This window comes from Pagrus pagrus (genome assembly GCF_965226575.1).
Source record: "Pagrus pagrus genome assembly, chromosome: 10".
Lineage (NCBI taxonomy): Eukaryota > Metazoa > Chordata > Actinopteri > Spariformes > Sparidae > Pagrus > Pagrus pagrus.
In genome coordinates this window covers 33,907,281-33,918,489 of record NC_140194.1, presented here as the reverse complement: position 1 = coordinate 33,918,489, position 11,209 = coordinate 33,907,281, and the positions used below count along the sequence as shown (strand labels likewise).

At 41.9% G+C, this 11,209-nt stretch overlaps 1 protein-coding gene across 2 annotated transcripts in view; it reads left to right on the top strand.

Annotated features, from left to right (window-relative positions):
- The first annotated feature begins 2,576 nt into the window (after nt 1–2,576).
- Nucleotides 2,577–11,209, top strand: part of chst1 (carbohydrate (keratan sulfate Gal-6) sulfotransferase 1) — a 47,870-nt gene continuing 39,237 nt past the window's right edge. Inside the window, exons 1-2 of one of the 2 annotated variants that reach the window (XM_084363865.1) lie at nt 2,577–2,829; nt 4,862–5,247. In XM_084363865.1, coding sequence (XP_084219991.1) covers nt 4,900–5,247 — 348 coding nt within the window. In that variant the 5' untranslated portion in view covers nt 2,577–2,829; nt 4,862–4,899. Of the gene's footprint in view, nt 2,830–4,858; nt 5,248–11,209 lie in introns of both variants that reach the window. The other variant, XM_084363864.1, reaches the window with a different exon arrangement.

The following is an 11,209-nucleotide window of genomic DNA, read 5'->3' as shown; positions in this document are numbered from 1 at the left end:
TTATTTATTTTTGTGGTTGGTTGAACAGCATTTCAAGAGTGCAATCTGTAAGACCTGGTGTTACATAAATGTCTTATAATAACACGGTAATGATAATATTTTCAAATTTCCAGTCAACTTTTAACATTGATCTTAAAGCCTTATGGAATCACTCCTAAATTCTACTACTCCATTAATGAATCTGTTACCTATAGGGCCCTGCCATCAGTCAATGGTCAGGGTCAGGCCCCTGACACAAAAAAACACGCTTGGGCACCGGTGGGCCACCCTACCACCGGGCTTAACAAGTTTTCTGGGGGAAACCCTGGCTGACTTAGCAGTGATTTTTTTCACCGCGACAACCACTTGCTGAGTAAAAGTTTTTTGCCGGGGACAGACGCTGTTTTTCGGCCAGAAATGTGACGAAGAGTCGGTAGGACCGACAGGCTGACAGACACTTCTCCACATATAACTGCTGTATTTTTTTCCTCATAAGTTGCCAAAGACACGACCAGTTACCACGTTACTGTTGTTTGGTCCTGTAACGTTACTTTGTGGGACATTTCTCTATATTTATTGACCTGTTTAGTTATCACACAGTGAACACCATCAGATCGACCCCCCCCCCCCCCCCCCCGCCGCCGGATTATCCGCTCACACTGGTTCGGTTCCCCCCTCGCCGCATCTGAAACTTTCACACAGAGGCGGGTGCGGAGAATTGGCGCAGGATCCCCGCATGCAAATGACAGTGTGAATGGGGCTACTGATAATGAAACGAAAAATGGAAATGAAAGTCCCGCCCGGCCTCTCACGCCCCCCACCATTTGAGAAGTACTGAGATAAACTAACGTAGCTAACAGTTTGTTTGGAACAACACGTGTGGAAGGGCATGTACAGACTCGCGTGACGTGAGTAAACAAACTGGCTGGTTAGCAGGTTAGCCTATTTGACAGCTCCTGAGTCGTGCAGGCAGCTGTGCTAAACGGTTGCCTAGCCAAGTAACGTTAACGTTATGTCATGTGGTTGCAATTAAACTGAGGTTAAGCTGTTGTTGCGACTCTTATAACAAAACACAATATTTTACTGCTAGCCTAACTGTTACTCTGTTTCCACGTTAAGAGAAAATACCACTGTGCAGATGAATAGCCTACAGGTGAGGTGCTATCTAACGTTATCGTTACCTAAGGTAACGTTACCTGAAGTTGGTTCTTGATTCTTTGCCAGCATTGCCATTTGGCCTGAAAAAGCTAGGGATATCCGTGTCTGCGACGTCTGCACATGCTTGTCATGCTCTGTGAAGGAGTTACTTTTATGTTTTTGAGGCAACTTCTCACATGCAGTGATCTGTGCAGTCAAGGCGGTCTATTCAAGACGTGACAGCAGCTCTGGCTGATGGCTATGCGGGATGTTTTGCTGTTAAGATGCCACAGTCGGCTCCACGCTCCAGTCCAATAGGTGGCGGCAATGGTGTATAAGCAACTTTGCCTACCACCATTACGACTCAAAGAAGAAGAACTGGCCAATTGGGGTTCTCTGATCCCCGAACAAAGCCCGCCCCATTCTCTACAGATACGAATCGCGTTTGCAGGTACACAAATCACTTTTGCCCCAACTACGCTGAGATATTTGGTGCAAAAGTCAGAGCGCGGGGGACTCGTGATTTGAAAGAGGAAAACGGCTTTTTGTGACCCGTAGCAGCAGATTCAAGCAGTTGTAGTTACTGACTTGTGACCCGCAGCAGCAGATTCAAGCAGTTGTAGTTACTGACTTGTGACCCGCAGCAGCAGATTCAAGCAGTTGTAGTTGCTGATTTGTGAGTGTGCTGAAAAAATATCCAAGAAAAAAGATCTATATTTGTGAGAGAGAATTCTACAGGCGTGCAACTCTCATTACACAAACTCACATACTGATTTACAGATGTTCAAATTGTGTCCACATCTTCACATTCTTTGATACAGGTGTGCACATGTGTTTTGCACCATTTTTGCTGCAACAATTGGAGCAAAATGTGTGAGAGCAGGGTTTTCTTAATTTGTGAGTTGTAACAGAGGATTTGTGCACTTGTAATGAAGAATTTGAGAAGAAGAACTGTCGAGTTGTATTTGTGGGACACAACAAAATTCTACAGGTGTGCAACTCCTTCTCTGTGACTTCAACTTTACTGATACACATGGTTGACTCTTTTTATACAGATACAAATTTACTGTCACAACTGCTCAGGACTTTTGCACCAAATACCTTCATAGACCTCTCAACATTAAACATACTCCTGGGGAAAGGAGACAGGGCATATCTGCTGCCCAATATGTGTCAACATGCCACAACCTGAGGGACAGTGAGTGACCCCCACACACATACGCACACACACACACACACACACACACACAGACACACACACACACAGACTATAATTAATGTAAATCAATCTTGGTGTTGTGTTGGTGTTGTTATTTGTTGTGTTCTGTCCGAGTGTTTGGACAGATTATTTGGCAAACTTTCATGCCAATAAAGCCCCTTTGAATTGAATTGAATTGAATTGAATTGAATTGAGAGAGGGGGGGGGCAGAGAGACAGAGAGAGAGAATGTAGTGCGGTAGAGAGAGCCGTAAACAGACCTGTACCGGTCACGCAGCAGTCCAGCAGTGGATGTGGATGTTATCGCCGCTCGTCACGGTTCCTGACACATTGGTTTGGGTCATATTCGGACTGTCTCCTGTCCTCGTCCTCCCTGTGCGGATCACAGACACACTCAGCGAGCGGTGGAGCCACACAGCAGCAGCAGCAGCAGCATGTCTCCACCACGGCCAGCCCGCCGCCTCATGCTGCTGACGGCTAAAACACAGACGAGAGGTAACTAGACGCACCGGCAGGCCCCGGGGAGGTGTAACCAGACCCGGGGAGGTGTCGGTGTTCGGGGATGGAGCGGCCTGTGATGTGTAGGAAGACAACAACCTCCAGCTCTGTCGCTGTTAGCTCTCAGCCAGCAGCACTGAGAGGAAATAAGGCTTCAGCTAGCACGACTCTGACAGACTGATGTCAGGCTGGATTAGCGCCTGCATTGTGGTGCCAATATACAGGCTAGTGTTGTCACTGGATTATTCTGGATTGATAGATAACCTTAATGACAGACAGACGGACATTTATTTTTAATTGCACGGATGTGATTGATATGCCATAGGCCCAGTGGCGTAGTTGAAGTAGAATTTGGGACTGATGTATCACAGAACCAGAAATCCAAAAAATGTACATCTTGAAAAATCACATTTTTGGAATAGGCTCAGAGAAACAAGTGAAATAGTGCATTTGTGGTAGATCGATTGTTCCCGGACAGGGTCTGGATACAAACAGTTGTTATGCAGATCAACTGATGGTAGATTGATGTCTGCACCTGGGACCTGATGTCCCCTCTGTCCACACAGGAGTGCACATGGGATCTGTTGTCCCCTGTCCACACAGAAATGCACCTGTTGTCTCTGCAAGATGCCTTCTTGTGTGTGTGATGTATTTATGGTAATTGCCAACAGTGCTTGTTAAAAGTGCTACATTTCAACCAGTGTAAGGTAACAAACCTGGTGTCCAAATGAGGCTTGTTTGTTATTGTAGAGTTCTGGGAGGGCGTTGTGCTTTACTTCCATTTTATGCTATTCAATAACCTTCTTTACTTATTAACACGGGCTATGAATCAGGATTTTCAGTCGACTGAGATAGAAAAATATGAGTGAAATGTTACAACACACCACCTACAGTATGCAGTCATGAAGGAGGTGCAAGCAGAAGGTGTTTTTCACCACAATGTGAATACACTTTTAGTCAGAGCAGCTCAGATTAAGTCTTATTTTGTTTTCAATTAACAAAATAAAAATAGAAATAAAACGGTATGAAAAAAGGACTGAATGAGTGAAACAAAGAAGACGAAGAGTCAACAACTTTACCTCAACATACAAGTTTTCAACACATCACACTGGTATGGTGTCATGAGTCTTGTTTGTAGTTAGCACTACTAGCTGCTTAAAGATGATGGTTCACCACTATCCTTCCAGGTTTGAAAGATGTGTTGGACAGTTCTTCACCCTGTTTTAATAGTTTCAGCATCTCCTTAGTTGTTTTCTTTGCTGCAGGCCAATAATTTGACCCTTCTGAAACAGAGTAACATCCTCTCCACCACCACAGGATATGTCTTCTGACATGGATGTTTAAGAAATGAGAAGCTCCTCACTGCATCAGTCAGGGTTCAATAACTTGTTGCCAGCTGAAACACATTAATCACTGCAGTAATTATCCAATGGAAGGCTCTTAGCTATTTGCTTAGTTAAAACCAGGCAGTATATGTTTTTAGCAATATTCTTATCAGAAAGGACAAATGACATAATGCTGCATTATTAATTAATTATTTTTGCCATGCTGAAAACAACATTCAAATGTTTTGTCTTATAAAGTAGACACATTACTTACGAACTTGAACAGCTGCCTATTGACACATCCAGCAGCTACAGAGCAACATGAGCATTCATTAGTGTTGTGTTTGTGTCCACTTTATGAATGTAAGTCCAGTAGTCCCTCTCCTTTAAGTTATGTTTTGGTCTTTAATACGGGTGCCGCCATATACCAGTATTGGAGATAATCGTGATATTTAAAAATTAAATCTTGATATTGTGTTAATACACACAAACAGTGCCTCTTAAACCATTTCCGTTTTTTTTGCTTTGCCATGGGGGAGGTGCAAATGGACCTTAAAGACATCTGCTGCCTGCTGCTGAAAATGAAAGATTGATTGACAAGAACTTACCAAAATTGTAAAGAAAACTAAAGACAATTGTGTTAATATGTCTTCCCTGTCTCCTGTCCTCCTTGTTTCTTCCCGTCCTTGACCCCTTGTCAGCAGACAGTGCTGTCGCTTCCTGATGCATCTGTCCAGCCACCATGCAGTGTTCTTGGAAGTCCATGGTGCTGTTAGCATTAGTGTCCATAGCTATCCAGTACACAGCCATCCGCACCTTCTCCACCAAACCTTTAAGCCTGCTGTGCTCTGTGGGCCTGGCACCCACAGGCCATGCTGTCAACTGCAGCCTCAGAGATCTGACACGACTGGGCCAGGAGACACTCGAGTCCTCAGAGCAGGGCTGCGATGAGATCCTCCCTCAATCCCCCTCCTCTCCCTCCATCTCCCTCCCCTCCTATAATGCCAACAAAAGAACCCACATCCTCATTCTGGCCACCACACGGAGTGGATCCTCATTTGTGGGTCAGCTGTTCAACCAGCATCCAGAGGTTAGTATGTAATATGGATACACACAACCTACTTCATATCAAATTATCATCCATAATCAAACAATACGATCTTATTTGCTGGGGCAACATTCGAGCATGCACTTAGAACCATTTTTTTGAGACAACTGAGTAATACATCCCGTTTCTTTTTACTATTTCTGAGATGTGTCGAAAACTTTGATTCCACACGTGGCAAATACAGTTTACTGGACATGATCTAGAAAGGCCCGTTTAGTTGTGCGTCAGAGCTAAAACAAGCTGCAGGGTGGCCACTGACAGACATGACGAGATTAATCTTCCAGGCTGAACTGCGGGGGGTTATTTGGTTAAACTAAACTTTATTTTGGATCAAATAGAAGACAACAGTCGAGCAAACACCTCTGAATAACACCTGTAACACATGATTGTTCACTTGTGTGCAACAAGTTCCAACAGCAGTACCGGCTGCAGTTTCTCACTCTCTCTTCTGTCCAACATCAAGTTGACACACATGCACCACTGCAGGTACCACATAGCCCCACCTCCTCCCAATCTCTAAGACTATGGTCACAAGTTCATTGAAATCCTTTAATAAAAAACTAAAATGTTATGTCTTCAATGTTTAGGCCAAAGATGGCACAGAATATTGATATGTTTCAAGGTATTTCATCAAAGGTATAAATTCCAGTATCATGACAACAGTACGAGTCACCAGACAGCTGCACTATATGTAAAAAGGCAGAAGCCAAGGGAAAATGGAATCATCATTTAATAAATGTGGTCATTTATCTAAATTAAACATGTAAACACAATACTATGTTTAAATTCTGGGAAAATGCAACAATGCACAAGTGATGTTGTAACATTGCCCATCACAGCCTAGTGTTGTAGTAGTCGAGATCGGTCTTTGATTTAATTTAATAAGTTAATTTGTATCAGGGAGAATGTACAAAATAACATTAGTCTTGAGATGAGAGAAGATGCTTTGTACCGGATTTAGCTTACTAGCTACTTTCCATCCGTAGTCCCTGGGCAGGTGAGTAAGAACATACTACTACAACTTACATAAGAGACCAAACATCCATACACATATGCGTATATACACCCGCTCACACATCACAAACACTCAGGTATAACACATATTTCATATCAAAAGGAAATAGAAACATACAGTTATTAAAATACTTCATACTTTGACAAAGTTAAAAATAATTTTTTTTAAAACGTTGAAGTCTGTACAGAGTTTCAGATTAGTTGGGAGATTGTTCCATGATTTAACAGATTTAAAAGAAAAAGCACATTGGGCAAAGGCAGAGCTATGCTTAGGGATGTTACAATCTCCACTTGAGACAGATCTTGAAGCTCTGATAGAGTGTTCAGAACGGAGTTTAACAAAGATATTCAATGGGGGAGGAGCAACATTATGGATTATTTTGTACACTAAACGGACATCAGAATACATCATTAAATTATCGAAGCTAAGCATTTTATATTTCTTAAGTATTTCACAGTGATGATACTGTTGTGATTTTCTGTCTAAGATTTTCAGGGCTTGCTTGTGGAGTGACCTGATGGGATTCAAGACAGATGTACTTGCCTGAGACCAACAGGACATACAATAATTATAATGAGACAAAATCATGGCATTGAAATAAGTTTTAGAGGCTTCAACAGTTAATGAATTCCTGATGTTTCTAAAGTTTGATAAGTTATATTTCAATGTGTGGCTCATTTTTTTGATATGGCTTTTGAATGTGAGAGTGGGATCTAATATCACACCCAGGTATTTGAACTCATTAACATTTTTTATTATTTCTCCATTGACGTAAATATTCAGAAAAACCGTATTTCGTTGCTTGTTTGAGAAATACATGGTTACTGTTTTATTAGTATTTAGGGTGAGACGGGAATACTGAAGCCACTGTGTAACTTTTTCCATTGCCATTGACAACTTAGCAGCCACTTCTTCAGGATCTTTCTCAGTAGTGTACAGAACCATATTGTCCGCATACATCAGGGTCCCTTCTCCATCACACACAGATGGAAGGTCATTAATGTATGCGCTAAACAGCAGTGGTCCTAAGATGGAACCCTGCAGCACCCCCAACACACAGGCTTTTAAAGACGACGTTCTGTCATTAATCCACACACACTGAGAGCGGCCGAGTAGGACTGGATCCAATTTAATACATTAACAGAAAGTTTAAATGATGACAGCTTTGAAAGAAGCACTGAATGATCAACTGTATCAAATGCCTTTCGTAGATCTAGAAATAAGGCACCCACCACCCCTCCTTTATCAAGGCTGCTTTTAATGACTTCAAGTAAGTAGCAACATGCAGTTTCAGTAGAATGGTTTGCTCTAAACCCAAACTGCATAGGATGCAGTAGGTTTTCTTTATTTAAATGAGCTACCAGTTGTTCAGCAACTGTCTTTTCAATAACATAGCCGGAAGTATTTTGATCGGTCTGTAGTTGCTCGCTTCCTGTCTGTCACCTGATTTATGGACAGGAGTCACAATGGCAGTCTTCAGTGTGCTAGGAAATATGTTTTCATTCAGTGACAAATGTATAATTCGAGTGATGGAGGTAGTTAGGACATTCTTATGTTTTTTAAGACAAACAGTATCAATTCCCCAAATATCTTTGTCCTTTGAATTTGACAATGATGATAAAATTTTATTTACCTTTGCTTCATCTACATTTTTAAAAAACATGGCATTTGCCTCATTAGTTGGAACAATAGGGAGTTGTATTGGAAGGAGATTACCTCCCAATTCTATAACAGAGTTGAGAAAATAATCCTTAAAACCATCTGCAATAGCTAAACTGTCAGTCTGTATACTACCGTTTAATTTAAGTTATATGGGGGCGCTTTTAGGGCGAGCTCTTCCACTGAGTTGATCTATGCCTTTCCACAACAGTTTAGAGTTTCCTTTTGCTTGTTTAATTATCTCAAGAAAGAAATTGGCTTTTGCCTTTCGAAGCTGCCCTATGACCTTATTTCTAAGGCTTTTAAATATCAGGCGATCTGTTTCCAAGCCAGATTTTAAGGCTTTTTTTAGTGCTGCATCTCTTGTCTTCATTAGGTGCGCTAAGGTGTCATTAAACCAGGGTAAAGTTTGTTTACTTTGCTTGACAAGCATTGTTTTAGTGTATTTAGACAGAAGTGTGCTAAATGTTGATATCAAATCCACACAGGCCTGCTCACAGCTCACATTATTACCTATACCCTCCCATTTAGTTTTCTTGACATCATTCTCAAAATGCTCTATATCTTTCTTTGGAATCAAAGAGACATGCTTCTTACCCGCCATTCTATTTTGGTGTTTGTACCTCAACTTGGACAGCTGCCTCGCTACTAAAGTGAGATTATGGTCTGACATACCTGTTATTAAATTAATGTTTAATGTTTTTGATATACGATCAACTCTGTTTGTAAAAATTAGATCCAGCAATGTTTTTGAGGATCTTGTTATTCTTGTGGGGTTTTTTATCATCTGAGTCAGCTGAAATTTAGTGGATATATCCTTTAATTTCTTTCTGCGTGTTTTGTCCAGCCAATTCATGTTGAAATCTCCCATTAGGATCACTTCTTTGCCATTAAATTTTTTCAGAATACCAGATAAATCATTAAAAAACATGTCCTTTTCATTAGGAGTTTGATACAAAACAATAACATTAAAAGACATTTCTGGGGAAAGTGTAATATTAACCCCTACACATTCTAAGGTATGGCAGGGCAAATCCATGTTTTTTACACTGTATCCCTTCTTTAACATAAATCATAAAAACGCTATAACCTGCGATGCTGTAGACACTAGAAGGAGTTGTTGGAGTTAACCACGTTTCAGATAGGCACAGATAATCAAGGTTAGATTCCAACAATAAATGTTCAAGTTGCTCCGTTTTTGGGACAATACGTGTCCACCAAAAATTCCTTTAGGTTTTACATTCGGGTCCCAGAGCACCTTCGCATGATTTACGGTCTGAAAAAGTTTATGTCCATTGTTTTCTGATCGCGATACTGTTGTTTCGTACTGCAGTGTTGTTAATTGAAGATGGGCAAGCTTGAAAAGCAGTTTTTGTATCCTTTTGTCTGTGTATGGTGGCAATGTCGTTATTGCATGAGGAGTGGTAGTTTATTGAAGAGGCTTGAGGAGCAGTGTTGGTGTCCTAATGTTTGTGTGTGGAATTAACCCCTTCGTTACCTTGTGGAGCGTCAAATCGTTTGCCGCCGGAGAGATGCAGAATATCAGGGAACAAAGTGTGTTCGTGAACAACACGTGTGTATCCAGACTTTTCACCTTTCCCTGGTAGCTGGTCTAGATATCCGGGTATGGTTGGGAAGACATCTCCTTGGTGCAGTCGGTCCTCTCCAGGCCCAGGGTTTAGATGGATTTCACCGCAGAGTAGGAGAATAGTGCAAAGAAAGGTAGCGAACCTCCCAGTGGATACTCCATGCTTGTCATTGCGGCCTGACTTGTGACGCCCAGGTGATGCTGGTCCATTGTTCAAAATCGTGGAATATACGGTGAATTGGCTCCATGAATTAAAGGGAGGCTGGAGAGCAGCAGGTTTATTAAATGGCCCGGAGAGCTGGAGAGCAGCAGATGTATTCTGCGATCCGTCCGCAGGATGATTGCAGGTGGGCAGCGTGCCAGCTTCCCGAAACAGGTAGGACCGTCACAAACAAAACATGTATGATCAGGATTACAGCGCGTGATAGCTCTGGTGGTCTGATTTTTCCCAAGATAAGCAGCCAGGCTGTCAACTTTGCCTTGGTTTCAGTAAGAAAGAAGAGTGGCGTTTCCCCCGAAGGTTGCCACCATTTTTGTCTTGGTCTCGAGACTGGTCTCAAGACCATTTTTTGAGGTTCTTGGTCTTGTCTTGGAATCGAGGGCATTTTTACTCGGTCTTGTCTCGGTCTCGGACTGGGCGGACTTGGGTTTTTTGAACGAGACCGGTCAAGACCACCGCTGATAGGCTTTTTGTCCATGCCTTACTGATAAGAGTGAAAAAGGACCCTCTCAAAAACAGCTTATAACTTCAAATCATTGGTAGTGTAAAGATTTCCCCCAGCTAAAAAAAAAAGAAAACTCACATTTTGATGTTTTGTCATGATTTTCCTTTGATATATATAGTCTTGGTCTTGTCTCGGTCTCGACCTCTAAAAGTCTTGGTCTTGTCTCAGTCTCGACCTCCAAATGCCTTGGCCTTGTGTCGGTCTCGGTACTCTCTGGTCTCGGTAATGTCTTGGTCTCGGTTGGTGCGGTCTTGACTACAACACTATCACAGCCCACAGTTAGCCTCCTACAGCGCAGATAGCACTAGGCTTAGTGAGTCAGTTCACTCAGTGTCTCACCGATCTCCAAACCATTTGCCATAAGAAAGCTGCTTTATGAGGATTTTGGGCTTGACTGGGTGCTGTGTAAATGAAAATACAAGCAGTATTGCAGACTGTTGGATTCTCGTGACAACATGACATGATGTGGTAAGACTTTAATATTTGTCGCTGAGCAAAAGTTAGGCAGCGCTCTGGATCGCAGGTTGGCTACTAACAAATATTATGGCAGCTCTGTATCACTATTGATGTTTTTCAAGTTCAGACCTTCCTCCATCTTTCAGTTTCTGCATTAGTATTCAGTTGGGTTTTGCAGAATCTGAATTGCAGAGTGCATAGTCAGTATTTCAGGGACTTTGGAGGTTGGAGCTTTTCTAGCAAATGCACAGAGCCGAGGTGGCACTGACTGTTCAGTCAGCTCAGCAACCTTTGTGGCACTTGATCAGAAATACATGTGACATCACCAGTGTTGAAAACTAATTACATTTGTCTGTAACACCGTAATGTAACATTGTTCCTAAAGTTAAGAATCACATTACAGTCACTAATTTACCAATTTAACAGTTCATTTTAAAGTTCAACGTAAGTTCATCAATTATCTTCAAATGTGCCTCTTCATGCACAATTGTGCAATAATCA